The sequence below is a fragment of the Brassica napus genome, unplaced genomic scaffold, assembly GCF_020379485.1.
Source record: "Brassica napus cultivar Da-Ae unplaced genomic scaffold, Da-Ae ScsIHWf_2670;HRSCAF=3428, whole genome shotgun sequence".
Classification (NCBI taxonomy): domain Eukaryota; kingdom Viridiplantae; phylum Streptophyta; class Magnoliopsida; order Brassicales; family Brassicaceae; genus Brassica; species Brassica napus.
The window spans coordinates 22501-37500 of NW_026015963.1; the positions used below are offsets into that span (position 1 = coordinate 22501).

General features: G+C 34.3%; 1 protein-coding gene and 2 non-coding genes across 3 annotated transcripts in view; 1 reads left to right on the top strand and 2 right to left on the bottom strand.

Moving 5' to 3' along the window:
- LOC125601856 (DNA-directed RNA polymerase subunit beta'-like) overlaps nt 1-8379 on the bottom strand; it is an 8872-nt gene extending 493 nt beyond the window's left edge. Inside the window, exon 1 of the mRNA XM_048773835.1 lies at nt 1-8379. This exon is cut by the window's left edge and continues 493 nt beyond it. Coding sequence (XP_048629792.1) covers nt 6721-8379 — 1659 coding nt within the window. The 3' untranslated portion in view covers nt 1-6720.
- Nucleotides 8380-11575: 3196 nt separating this feature from the next.
- Nucleotides 11576-11646, top strand: TRNAC-GCA. Its single transcript has one exon. It is a non-coding gene; the product is annotated as a tRNA-Cys (tRNA).
- Nucleotides 11647-13997: 2351 nt separating this feature from the next.
- Nucleotides 13998-14071, bottom strand: TRNAD-GUC. Its single transcript has one exon. It is a non-coding gene; the product is annotated as a tRNA-Asp (tRNA).
- Nucleotides 14072-15000: the final 929 nt, after the last annotated feature.

The window sequence follows — 15000 nt, forward strand, 5'->3', positions numbered from 1 at the left end:
CAGCAGCAATAACCGAAGCAGCAGAAACCAGTGGATTCATGATAAGTTCCTCACACCAAAATAAAGAAATAGTTAATGATACAATCATCCAACGACTTAGGACTTAATTATAATTAAGTCATCGCTAAGATTCATCCAGCCAAAATAACCAAAAACTTGATAAGAATTACTTTGATATTAGTTCCTATCCACGGGATTTTGAAAAATGCATAATATATATATATACGACTTTTTTATGCCGTTTCTTTTTTGTGAACCATTCTTTTCTTTTAATTCTTCGTTCTTTTTTTGATCGTTTTTTTCAGCCAATTCACAGATAAAAAGTAAGAACTTATAATCGAATCGTTATCTAAATAGAAATTCACAAAAATAGTGGGGCAGATTATATAGATCTTTAACTTATATATACCTAGTCAATATCAAATATGACATATACAAGTGTTTCTTACATAACGTAAACCAACTATTCGATAATTGGGCTAACCTAAATTTGAAAAAAAAAAATAGTTAATGATGACCCTCCATGGATTCACCTATATAAGCCGCAGCTAAAGTGGCAAAAATGAGAGCTTGAATCCCGCTTGTAAATAATCCAAGGAACATGACAGGTATAGGAACCACTAAAGGTACTAAAGAAACAAGAACAACAACTACTAATTCATCGGCTAATATATTTCCGAAAAGTCGAAAACTCAGTGATAGGGGTTTTGTAAAATCTTCTAAGATGTTAATGGGTAAAAGAATTGGAGTTGGTTGAATGTATTTACTGAAATACCCTAATCCTTTTTTGCTAAGACCCGCATAAAAATATGCTACTGATGTGAGTAAAGCTAAAGCAACCGTCGTATTTATATCATTCGTTGGTGCTGCTAACTCCCCTTGAGGTAACTGGATAATTTTCCACGGTAAAAGGGCTCCTGACCAGTTAGAAACAAAAATAAATAAAAACAGGGTTCCAATAAAGGGAACCCATGGACCGTATTCTTCTCCAATCTGGGTTTGACTCACATCTCGAATGAATTCAAGGACAAATTCAAAGAAGTTTTGGCCGCCAGTTGGAATGGTTTGTGGATTGCGAACCGCTAGAGCTGCGGAACCTAATAAGATAGCAATTACAACCCAAGAAGTAATAAGGACTTGCGCATGGACTTGGAACCCCCCTATTTGCCAATAGAAATGTTGGCCTACTTCTACACCAGATATCTCATATAACCCTTCTTTTATTAGTGTATTGATGGAACATGATAAAACATTCATATTGCCCTCTGACAGAAATAAGAACTTTAAATTATTTTGATTCAAGACCCCCCCTTTTTTTTTACTTATTTACTTGAATTTTTATTTTAGTTTTGGATACCAACTAAACGAATCACACAATATACCCAGTTTTTTATCTCTTTTTCTTTTGTATGATTCAGGAATAGTAACCGATTTTATAAATCGAAATACAGGGAGCCCCTCCCTCAAAAAAAATTGATTTATTTATCTTATTATTAATCAAGAATTTTGTATATAGCTAGAACGACCCTCACAAATTGCGAATACTAATTTGTTAAGAATGAATCGAATTGAAGCTATAGCGTCATCATTTGCTGGAATAGAAATATCCGCGAGATCGGGATTACAATTTGTATCGATTAAAGAAATGGTTGGAATTCCCAAAGTTATACATTCTCGAAGAGCCGTATATTCTTCTTGCTGATCGATGATGATTACAATATCAGGCAATCCCGTCATATATTTAATCCCGCCTAGATATGTTTCCAAGCGAGATAATTGTCTCTTCAACACAGCTGCATCCCTTTTCGGAAGACGGTTGAATCCCTCTGTCTTTTGTTCAGTTCTCAAGTCCCTAAACTTATGAAGTCTTTTTTCTGTAGTAGACCAATTTGTTAACATGCCGCCGAGCCACTTTTTATTAACATAATGACACCGAGCCCTTATTGCAGCCCGCGACACTAAATCAGCTGCTTTATTTTTTGTCCCAACAATTAAGAATTGTTTTCCCCTACTTGCTGCATCAAAAACTAAATCACAAGCTTCTGATAAAAAACGAGCAGTTCTAGTCAGATTTATAATATGAATACCTTTACGCTTTGCAGAAATATAAGGTGCCATTCTAGGATTCCATTTCCTAGTACCATGCCCAAAATGAACTCCTGCTCTCATCATCTCTTCCAAATCGATGTTCCAATATCTTTTTGTCATTTCTTTTCACACTTAAAAGGGGGGTACCCAAAACTAAAATAAAAATTTGTTCCAATGGAACCTTCTCTTGTCCGTTTATGCACGAGCCGAGCCATTATTTTGTATTCATTATTATCTTTATTAGTGTTAACAAATTATTAAAGCAAATGACTACAGCAAACAATAAAACATGAAATTCAAAACAGGAATCTGCTATTAGGAATTATTCAATTCTAGAAAAGGCAGATTTGTAAATAGAAGAGTCACAAAATTCCCTGTGATAAAATAAAATATCTCTCATATCTCCCTCTAATAAAGATAAATTCTTTGTTTTTTTTTCAAAAAGAATATTGGTATGTTGCCGTGAACAATGCACCAATCCTTTGTTGAACCCGGTCCCGGCGGGGATCACACCCCCTAGAACAACATTTTCTTTCAGGCCTTTCAACCAATCGATACGACCCCGAAGAGCAGCTTTTGCTAAAACTCTAGCAGTTTCTTGAAAACTTGCTTCGGATATAAAACTTTGAGTATTCAAAGATGCTCGAGTTATTCCTAATAAAACGGCTCGATAACAGATTGCTTCTTCTAAAGCACGCCCCGTGCGTTCTGCTCGTAACAATCCAATCAATTCTCCAGGTAAAAAAACATTAGACATTCCCTCTTCTGAAACCAAAACTTTTGATGTTATTTGACGTACAATAATTTCGATATGCCTATTATGAATCTGCACCCCCTGGGATCGATAAACCTTTTGAATCTTATTAACCAAAGAAATACGACTTTGCACTATAGTTAGCTCAGCACCAATCAAGAATCCCCAAGGAATTCCAAGAATTCTTGTTATACACCTGTTCCAACCCTTAATCCGCTTTTCTAAGTTCAGTGATATTGAATCAATCGAGCGGACTTCTAACACCTGTTCTACTTTTGGAAGACCTTGGGTTATATCACCGGATCTCGATTTTTCATATATAAATGTAACTAATGTATCCCCTTCGTAAAGAATTTCTCTATAATGCCCGTGAACTTTTGCTCCCGGAGTAGCCAAATAGGGCTTAGCGGATCTTATTACTACAGAATCCCTTTGAACAATTAAAACTTGACCCGATTTTAGGTATGGTTCTTTTTTGGCTATACATAGATTTTCACAAAAAAATTGTCCAAGACTTATTATTGTGGACGTTTCCTCACAATAATAATTATTATAATTTTGATGAAGAAAATACCAATTCAATTTGAATGGATTCAAAACAAGGTTACTGTATGGATCTAGATTAAAAATTCTTCCGTTTTCATCTATTAAATAAGAGTGAATTATTTGAAAAATATATTTGAAGTTATCAAGTTGCAAATATTTAATTACAGAGATCTGATTATAAGTTAGTAAAGGCAAAAATGAATAAAAATTCGAAATTTGAATGGCTGTTCCTAAGGGGCCCGACGAATTTTGAATTGTAATTAGAGGTTTTTTTTTTATTGATTGGTTTATAACATTGTGATATTTTACATGATTAAATGGACCGATTCTAAAACAATTAGAGGATGATAAAATTAACAAAGATTGGGATTCCTTATTTCTGAACATACGAATAGTTCCATGATTTTGTCTAAGCGATTGTTGAAGAATGCCAGCCTTGGGAGAAAGCGAATAAAACGGATTCACGGAATCTGCAGAGATCAATCCCGAATCCGGCGGATTATTTCTTTTTCTTATATACGAAATATGGGATTTCACTAAGCCAATTCTTATGAAATCTCGAATCAAACCCTTTGTACTTACTTCAACAACGAAAGCGCGGACCTCCTCGAGGGAAGAATTTTTGTTGTCTTGGTCCCAATTCAAGACTAAACAAGTGCGAACCAATTGAATACTTGTGTCAGAAATTCCTCGAGTTGGTTTACCATTTCCATAAAGGATATAGTTGAAAACTCGAAGTTGAATATTATCCTTTTCCCGAAAGAGATCTTGTGGGAAGAGTGTTGCTAAATTTATACTGTCCATTATCTCATAGGTAGCTACGGGCCGCACCAAAACAAAAAACTTTTTCTTGGTTGGTGTGATCCGTTGGGCATAAATCCAATTTTTTAAATTTTTTGATTCTTTAGAGTTTGTTTTTCCCCTTCCTGGCGGTATCAAGATGCCACTATGTCGGGATATCTTATCTGTCTTGTCCGGAAAATGGATATCCCCCGAAAATATTTTGAGTTCAATCCTTTTTTTTTTTCTCTCCACTCGGATCAACCCGCCGACTTGGCTTCTTATATTTAAAGTGATTCGTGTATCGACTCCAATGATACTATAGTTCTGTACCATTATGGCGGAGGATTCGGGTAAAATATGCACTTCCTCAGGAATGAAAAAAAAGCGATCTACTTTCATTTCGTATTTTGTCTTAAATTTTTGGACTCCTCGATACTCAATCATATCCTCTTTTTGGACGATTGAGTCCGCCTTTAGAGTTCCATATTTAAGAATTCCGGAACTCTTTCTTCTGTATCTAGGATCATCAAAAAAAGCAAAAATACTGTTTCTACGGAAAATACCATTTATGGGTATTTCAATCGAGATACCTGAATGTGGTATGAACTCTTTCGCTTGCTCTTGAATCGATTGGAATGGAATGAGAAATCTATTTCTTCGCCTTTTTGCTAATAAATCCGAATTCTCATGAAAAATAGCAGAATATATGAAATTATAATGACTAGTACCTACGATTCCATTCAATTCTGAATAATTGGGAATCCCAGATTTTTTTTTATCAGAAAAATCTGAACTGAAAAATTTTTTGCTCACTTGATCATTATTCACTGAGAGGCTAGAAATAGATTTTCTTTCGACGGAAAGAAAGGGTATGTTCATTTGATCTTGATCTTTGTGGATCGAAAAAAGAATTAGACTAGATCCACAAGAACCTCCTGATAATATCCATAAATGACTTGTTTTTGGTAAAAGATGGACATTACTATATGTAAATTCGGGTGCATGGGATACATCAGTACTCCAATGCATTTCGCCCTCGGAGTCAGAATAAATATATTTTCTAACCCTCTCTTTAAAATGAAAAGTGGATGTTCCCTCGCGAATCTCAGCAATCACTTGTTCTGATTCCACATATTGATCATTTTGAACTAAAAGAAAACTTTTTGGTGGAATAGTCACGCTATGTATAATATCTTCGCTCTCAATAATTACAGACAAGTCTATATAACATAGAAAGGCAGGATGCCCGTGACGTGTACGTGTAGGATGAACCAAATCCTCATTAAATTTGATTTTTCCATTATAAGGGGCTCGTACATGTTCGGCAGTACCTCCTGTAAATACTCCACCGGTATGAAAAGTTCTTAATGTTAGTTGAGTCCCCGGTTCGCCAATAGATTGACCCGCAATAATACCTACAGCTTCCCCCAATTCAACTAGGTCACCATGAGTGGGACTCCGGCCATAACATAATCGACAGATCCAAGATGTACTCCGACAAGTAAAGGGAGTTCGAATAGATATTGATTGTGTTCCAAAGGTTATGAATCGATTGACAAGTCCAATCCCAAGATCTTGATTTCGAAAGGCGACACATCGGGAACCTATATATATATCGTCTGCTAAGACACGACCAATTAATGTTTGGATAAAAATTCTTTCTGACATCATCCGACTTTTATTTCGAGGACTCACAGAAATCCCTCGGATAGTGCCACAATCCGTTCGACGTACAACAATATGTTGAACTACTTCAACAAGTCGACGCGTAAGATATCCAGCATCTGATGTGCGGACCGCAGTATCTACAACTCCTTTACGGGCTCCATAGCAAGAAATAATATATTCTGTTAAAGACAGTCCTTCGCGTAAATTGCTTTGAATAGGTAAATCAATCATTTGTCCTTGGGGATCCGACATTAATCCTCTCATACCTACTAATTGATGTACTTGAGATGCATTTCCTCTAGCTCCCGAAAAAGACATCATATGGACTGGATTGAAAGGGTCCGTCATCCTAAAATTAGGATTCATTTCCTGTCGCAAATATTCACTTGTAGCATACCATATCTCAATAGATTGGCGTAATTTTTCTACCGCATGTACATTCCCATAATGATGGTGTTTTTCCAAAATCAAACTTTGTTGTTCAGCATCTTGGACAAGCCAGCCCTTAGAAGGTATCGTTAAAAGATCATCAATTCCTAATGAAATGGATGTAGCAGTTGCTTGCTGGAAACCCAGAGTCTTTACTTGATCTAGGATGTGTGATGTATATGCCATCCCGAAGTGATCTATTAATCGGCTAATAAGTCGTTTAATAGCAGTTCCATCTATCACTTTATTGTGAAATACCAGATTGGCCCGTTCCGCCATAAGTACCTCCATATTCTGCTGAATGGGATTCGACAATGAGTTTGAGTCAATGATTGCAAAACTTCCTTTTCTCGATCTTGATTTTTTAGGTCAGGAACTATGTCCGAGTTGACTCGGAGAGGTCCGAATTCACACGGGTGTCCTATAATTCTTTTTTTATGAATACCATATTATTAGGTATCATATGAACAAGCTTGAGAAAAACCTTGTATAGCTTCCTCGATTTCTCGATAAAAAGAAATATGACCAACTGTGGTTCGAATATATATACAAAAAGTTTGTTTTTTTACACTTCTTACTATCAGATAGTGTGCATAAATCTCATGATAGTTACCAAAAGATTCATAGTGAACTTCGATAGGAACTTCTTTTGAAGCAATAACGCGTTGATCTAATTGCCACCGAAGCCACAAAGGACTATCTAAATTGATTCTTTTCTGCCGATAAGCTCCAATTGCATCATAGGAATTGCAAAAAAAGGGTTCTTTCATATACTTATAGTTTGTTTCGTAAATTCTTTCATTTTGATAGTTTTTTCGATTACATGGATTATATCTGTTTGCACAAATACCTCGACGAGTGCCGCTCGTTAATACATAGAGTCCAATCAGCATATCTTGAGTCGGTACAGAAATGGGATCTCCAATAGCTGGAGATAAGAGATTCATATGAGAAAACATAAGTAAACGAGCCTCTGCTTGAGCTTCTAAAGATAAAGGCACATGAACAGCCATTTGATCCCCATCAAAGTCTGCATTGAACCCCTTACAAACTAATGGATGTAAACAAATAGTGCGTCCTTCCACTAAAATGGGTTGGAATGACTGTATGCCTAATCTATGTAGAGTAGGTGCTCTATTCAGTAATACGGGATGCCCCTGCATAACTTCTTGAAGGATTTCCCAGACAATCGGCTTTTTTTCACGAATTTGACTCTTAGCAACTCCTATGTTCGAAGCCAGATGTTGTCTAATTAGACCACGAATTACAAATGTCTGGAAGAGCTCTATTGCTATTTCGCGAGGCAATCCACAGCGATGTAATGAAAGTGAGGGTCCAACGACAATCACCGAACGCCCCGAATAATCGACCCGTTTGCCAAGCAGAGTCTCGCGAAATCTTCCCTCTTTTCCTTCAATTACATCTGAAAATGACTTGTAAACCTTATTATGACCATCCCTCATGGGTTGTCCACGGATTCCATTATCAAGAAGTGTATCCACGGCTTCTTGTACCAATTTTTCCTGACACATTACTAATTCCCCTGGTGTAGATCTACTTGTTGTTAATAGATCAGTAAGAGTATTGTTCCGATAGATAACTCTTCTATAGAGTTCATTAATATCTGAACTCATCAGTTTACCCCCTTCTATCTGAATGATGGGTCTCAACTCGGGAGGCAGAACCGGTAAGAGACATAAAATCATCCATTCCGGTTCTATATTTGTTCGAATAAAATGCTTAGCTAATTCCATACGTCTAACTAAAAAATCTTTTCTTCTTACAATTTTTCGATCTTCCCATTCATTCCCCGTGGGACCTTCTTCTCCTAATTGTTTCCATTCTACCAACGAATTTTCTATAATAATTCGCAAATCTAAATCGGCTAATTGTTCTCGGATAGCACCCGCCCCAGTAGAAATTTCTCGATTTCTAAATATATCGAAACCTTGAGTAGTAAAAAAAAGTGGGATGCTGTATTTCCAGGATTGAATTTCATATTCAAATGAACCTCGTAATCGTAAGAAAGTAGGTTTTTTCGTTATGGGCCTAGCAAAAGAAAAATTGGGATAGGGTCCACTATATGATCTCCCCCCCTCAAAACCGGACATGAAAGTTTCCTCTCATCCGGCTCAAGTAGTTATATCAAATAAAGATAAAGAAAGGGGTCGCACTTTCCAATTGTATTTTATAAAATCAAGTGAAAACCCAAAAAGAATCTACGCCTTACTCAAGTTCTCAGTGCAAACCAACCACCATTTCATTGATTCAATTAATTCTTCTTTGATTTCTATTTAGATTCTTTAGTGAATTCAAAATTACGACAGAAAAAAATGTCAAATTCTTGAGTAGTCTACTTCCCTTCGAATGCCGGAATACTTTTTACCTTAAGTGAAAGGAATGCCTTAGAATTCATACGGGATTTATTTGTCTATGTATTGTTCCATTCGATCTTTTAGGTCCTGCGTTACCTCGATGGTTATGCCACAATATTCTTAAAGCTTATATGCGATGTATAGACTTCTCCAACCATGACATATTTGTTTACTTCAATATAAAAAACCAAATTTCTTTTCGTTTAGAAAGATAAGGGAATGCTTAATTCGACAAAAAAAAGGTCTTCTTTTCACGAGGTACGACTATCAATTTGAAGTACTTTTTTTTTACTGAATCGACCATAGACCAATCGCCCTTGTTATTTGGGAGTATTGAATACACCCACAAGTCTGAGCTTCATGTTACTCTTTTCAAGAGACATGTCAGATCGAGGGCATCCCAAATTGATTGAAGGGGATGAGAGTTTATCATTCTTAAAAATAAAAATTTCGATCAAATCACACATCGCAGTATACTAGACCTTCTAATTCTTTAAGAGGTTTATCTAAAAGATTCGCAATATAACTAGGAAGACGTTTCAAATACCATACATGAGTTACAGGACATGTCAGTTTTATGTATCCCATTTGATATCTTCGTATCCGAGAATCAACAAATTCAACTCCACATTGTTCACAAAATTGCGAGTCTTCTTTTTCATCTCCGATCACTCGATAATTTCCACAAGCGCAAATTCCACTCTTTATAGGCCCAAAAATCCTTTCACAAAATAATCCATCTTTTTCCGGTTTATTGGTTTTGTAATGAAAAGTATAGGGTTTTGTCACCTCTCCAACTATCTCTCCATTAGGTATTTTTTTAGTGGCCCAAGCACTTATTTGCTGAGGAGAAACTAATCCAATTCGGAGTTGTTGATGTTTATACCGATCGATCATATAAGAAATTTTGTGATTCATTCCGATTAAACTTCCTTCCTATTAATCTGGAAATTCTTCTCAGATACAAGGAAATGATTCAGTTCCAGAGCCAAAGATCGTAGTTCTCGAACAAGTAATCGAAAAGATTCTGGAGCATCTTCTGGTTTAGGTATTGTTCCTCCAATGATAGTGGTACCAAGTACTTCTTGGCGAGCTCTAATATGATCAGATTTATAAGTAAGCATCTCTTGTAGGATCCCCACCTACACAAGAAAATTGTTGATAAAACTCCAAAATAGCATTTTCTTTTGACCCAATTTTTTTTTTCTCCTTATCGGTTAAGAAAGATAAGAAAATTTCAGGGTAGCAAACATTCTCTAGAATTTCTCTTAGATTCGAACCCATAGCTGATGATAGAACTAGAATAGATATTTTCTGTTTCCTACTCACACGAGCCCATATTCTTGCTTTTTTATCAATCTCTAATTCTAGCCTGCCCCCCCAATCTGATATTATGGTGCCGGTATAGACCGAAATCCCGTTATGATCCAATTCTGACTGGTAATAGATACCAGGACTTTGTAATATTTGATTGATCACAACTCGGTATATTCCGTTTACTATAGAAGTTCCAAGGGAATTCATTAAAGGAATGTTTCCAATAAAAATTCTTTGTTCTTGCATATTCCTATTGGTTTTCCAAATTAATCCCGCGGATACATATAATTCAGAAGAATATGTAAGTAATTCATAGACAGCATCTCGTTCTTTTATCAGAGGTTCTACCAATTGATATGTTTCCACAAATAATTGAAATTCAATTTCGTGATCTATATCTTCAATTTTTGGAAATTGCGAAAGTTCTTCTATTAAACCCTGATCAATAAACCGATAAAACCCTTCAAATTGTATCTGATTAAATCCGGGTATTGTAGATGTTCCCTCTTTTCCATCCCCGAGCATCTTTTTTGAATTTATCATTTATCCGTTTATTTTAAAAATCCCATATCTCATTCTTCACCGAATCATATAGATAGAATTCGATCTAGCAATAATGGAATTTCTATTCTGTTTACTGAATCACATGAAATTTTATCCAACTCCAAGATATATGGAATGTATGAAATCCGTATGAACGGAGACTAGATTCAATTGGAATTTTTTTTATAAGAAAGAGATCCGAATGGAACAGAATTTAGAAATACCGCTGGAACTTATGGAGTTTTGTAACGACTAGAAAAAAAGTAATTTCATTTTCACCTATGATATTACATATTCCAATTCGATCGCATACCATAAAAAACGGTATTCATGATAGGATCTGTTCGAGCAGATAAACATATAAGAAATAGAAAACTTTTTTTTAAACACTTTACTTTTTCATGTATTTGTATTTCATTGTTCAAAAAAATAGTTGCAGAAAAAAGATGGATTTTTACCTATTTTGAATAGAATATTTAGAATATCATTGAATTGAAGTAGGTAAGAAAACGTATGTTTTTTTATTTATTAATTTTAATTATTATTAAAATAAAAAAGAATGCACAGGTATATATATATGTCTCTTTTTCTTCTTTTATTGTGGTACAGTTCTATTTGGAACAGCACATGCTGTGCTCTACCAAAAATTAAAAATTTTTTTCAATGTATTCAATGAAAAATTTCAATACAAAAATTTATTGAGAATTACTCCTCAAAAGCATCCCTAGAGAGATAAAATACCCCATTATAGAGCTATACAAGGTAACGTATGTTCTGATTCTGGGGTTTACATATACTCATTATTAGTGTTATAATTCAAATGGAAGAAGATTTCTTTTTAATTGAAAAAACTCAAAATAGATTAGTTATAAATCTATTTCTAATGATTTTCTTATCTTATATTATTAGAAATAAAAAATGTAAATTTGAATTCAAAAAAGGTCATGAATTTACAGTCAATAGTTAATGGTTCTGATTTGTACTAGATTCTATATTTTGTGACTGAAAATCTATATTTTTTCGGAGTTGAAAAAAAAACAAGAGAAAATTTGAATCTAGTACAAATCATTTTGGCGGCATGGCCGAGTGGTAAGGCGGGGGACTGCAAATCCTTTTTCCCCAGTTCAAATCCGGGTGCCGCCTCAACAGGAGACTTGAAATCTCCTGTTATAAAACTATAACAAACGTAGGAAAAGACTCTTGATACTTTCTTTTCGTGATTCTAAGCCCCTGGCTCTCGAGGTTCTATTCTCTAACCTAAAGTTTTACCTATCAGATTAGAGGAAAACTAAAACGAGTGGAGGGAAATCCATTAGATTGGATAGGCAGAGAGGGAATTAAATTAATAGTTTTGGAAAGGATCTAAGATACTTTGGATATAGACTCATGAAAGTGTCGGAATGCTCAGACATTCAATCAATATTAGATTAGATGAAGAATTGCCTTTCGTTTTACTTCAAATAAAAATAAAAAACGATAAAAGAAAGAAAAAAGATTATTCTTTCTACATATGAGTCAGATTTTTTGGATACTTCGAAAAGTATCTGTTTACTTGTGTTTACATCTTGTCGATTCTACTAGAAATTCTATAATTAAGAATAACTCAGTATAAGATAAGTGGATTTTTTGGAGTAGTTCATCAATGGTGACCAAATATCTCTCCCTTTTTTTGACTCTGCACCAGTGATTTCACTATTATTAGTGAACAATAATGGAAAAGTTTCTTCATATTCATAGGGGACAGAATTCACATGGATATAGTAAGTCTCGCATGGGCTGGTTTAATGGTAGTTTTTACATTTTCCCTCTCTCTCGTAGTGTGGGGAAGAAGTGGACTCTAGAAGTACTCCTAATTGCGATAATAATCAAACTCTATCAACCTGTATCAATTGTTTTAGTTTTCTAGACCGGCCGGCAATTTTTTTTAAGATCTTTTTTTAGAAATTGGATTTATGTTTTGTTTTATTGACTCATTTTATTTTTTGATATCAGAGTTTATACCGTTAACCATTCATGGGATAACCCCCTTTCGAAATCTCAAGAGGTTTCCATCGAATTCGGATTATCCGTATTAAATGGATCAAACAAACAAATGAAATTGAGAAAGTATGTACATAGATTTCATATTCTATATTAATTTATATTTACATTTATAAAGAAAAAGAGAGATATGGGTGGATTCCTTTATATTAAGATATTTCACTTGTATCTTTATACATTACAATAACCATAATGGCTAGTATGGTAGAAAGAGATCTCTTTCTACCATACTAGCGGGCCCCTTAGGATACTACTGAATCTAATGCATTCCTTTCATTTAAGACGAGAAATTGACATCCTTTTTTGTCATTGATAGTCAAATTGTATTCAAATTAATTATTTTGACTAACCGTTTTTACGTAAATTATAAGCAAAAAAGCAGTAGGAACGAGAATGAAGAGTGCAGTAGCAATAAATGCAAGAATATTGACTTCCATAATTAAATCGTTTATTATTTATTTTTTTTTCTTTGGAATATCTCGGGATTTAATCCCATAGAGATGAGAAATCTTTCGCTTGTAAACTCACTCAGATGAATTAGATTTCGATGATATCGAATGAAAGAAATATCATGAATAACAATATCGGAGCTATAAAATCGATTCATCGTCAAGAATTTAATAGTATAACATAGGAAGATCTTTTATCCACACCGAATACATAATGAGATTCCTGATCCAATAAAAAACTATTTATTTATGATTCTTTTTCACCGCTTTCTTTTCTACAACCTAGTACTTTCCTTGTACAATCATCTGATGAAATATCATAAAAAACCTTTTATACTTCGATTGTTTATAAAAAGAGTTTCTAAAGAACCTTAAATAAACAATAGAAATCAAATAGAGAAAACAAGTACGAAATTTCAATTTGAAATTTTCAAAATTTTGTTTTTGTAAGGGTCTATGATCTTTTTGTAAAACAAAGGAAATGTGATAAAGACGAGTCCCGAAAAAAAAAAACGAAAATATTCCAAAAAATTAACTATATTAAATTTTCTTACGAGTTTTTCTTCGACATCGACTCTAATCTTTAAAAAGAGCATATTCATTAGGGAAGACTAATTTGATCTTTTTTTTTGAAACATCCTCTTTACTTGGTTGGATTCGAACTATTTTCACTTCCTTGACTTCATAGAAACAAAAGTATATATAGGTACTCTTGGCAAACGTATTATACGCTATCCTATTTTATTTTCCTACACGAGTTAATGGGAGATTAATTGACAAAAAGAGGAAACCCCATACAGTATCTCGTTCTTGAAGTGGTGAATGCTCTCAATAATTATAATTATACTAATTTACATATGTCTTTAAATTGGTGCAAAAGAAATACCCCTTTCTTTTGCTTGATGAAAAAAGAAAAATAAAACAAAAAGATAACCGAAACCATTTTGATCCCCTTGCCCAGAAACAAAAAGGGGAGTTTATGTCTTTTTTTTTAATTGAATCCGCCGGGACTGACGGGGCTCGAACCCGCAGCTTCCGCCTTGACAGGGCGGTGCTCTGACCAATTGAACTACAATCCCATGGAAATAAAGCGGGTAGCTTACATATTCCTTCTTATGATTTCATCATAATCATTTCAATTTTAGATTCAAATTAGTGTTTTGTAACAAAGAAAATCACAAGTAATATATTGATATCTATATGGATATCACTAAAGTGATATCAAGGCCGATTACTAGTAATCCTTGCATTATTCTAAAATCGATTGATAATCTATTTTTTATTGTAATTTTTTATGGAAACAAAAAGTAACGAGCCACAAGAAATAAAGAAAAAAGTAAAGTCGAAATATACCCAGATATTTGACTTTTTTCTTACCCTTCTCTGTCAATTATGCAAAACAAAAAAGGTTATGTAGACAGCGAATTATTGGGCCGAGCTGGATTTGAACCAGCGTAGACATATTGCCAACGAATTTACAGTCCGTCCCCATTAACCGCTCGGGCATCGACCCAGGAAGAATCTATTCGAACTTTATGGATAATCCATGATCAACTTCCTTTCGTAGTACCCTACCCCCAGGGGAAGTCGAATCCCCGCTGCCTCCTTGAAAGAGAGATGTCCTGAACCACTAGACGATGGGGGCATACTTGCTCAACCGCCATCATACTATGATCATAGTATGATCAGTTTTTTAAAATTGTCAATATAATCAAATGGTATGACTAGCTTATAAGATTTTTTATTTTTTTCTATAGCATTCTATATCATTTTTTTATTTTACATTTATATTCATATTCTAATCACAATTCTATAAAAAAAATCGATATATTTTCTTTTTATATTTGAAGTGGAAATATGAAAAAAAAAAAAAAATCGAAAAAAAGTCTAGTATAAAATCTTTTAAAGAAGTGATTGGTCTGACAGAAAAAAAATAAAAAAGAGGGTTAAGTTTCGTTTTTTTTACTTTACTTAATAGATTGCCTCATCTCATTGTTAAGAAATAGTA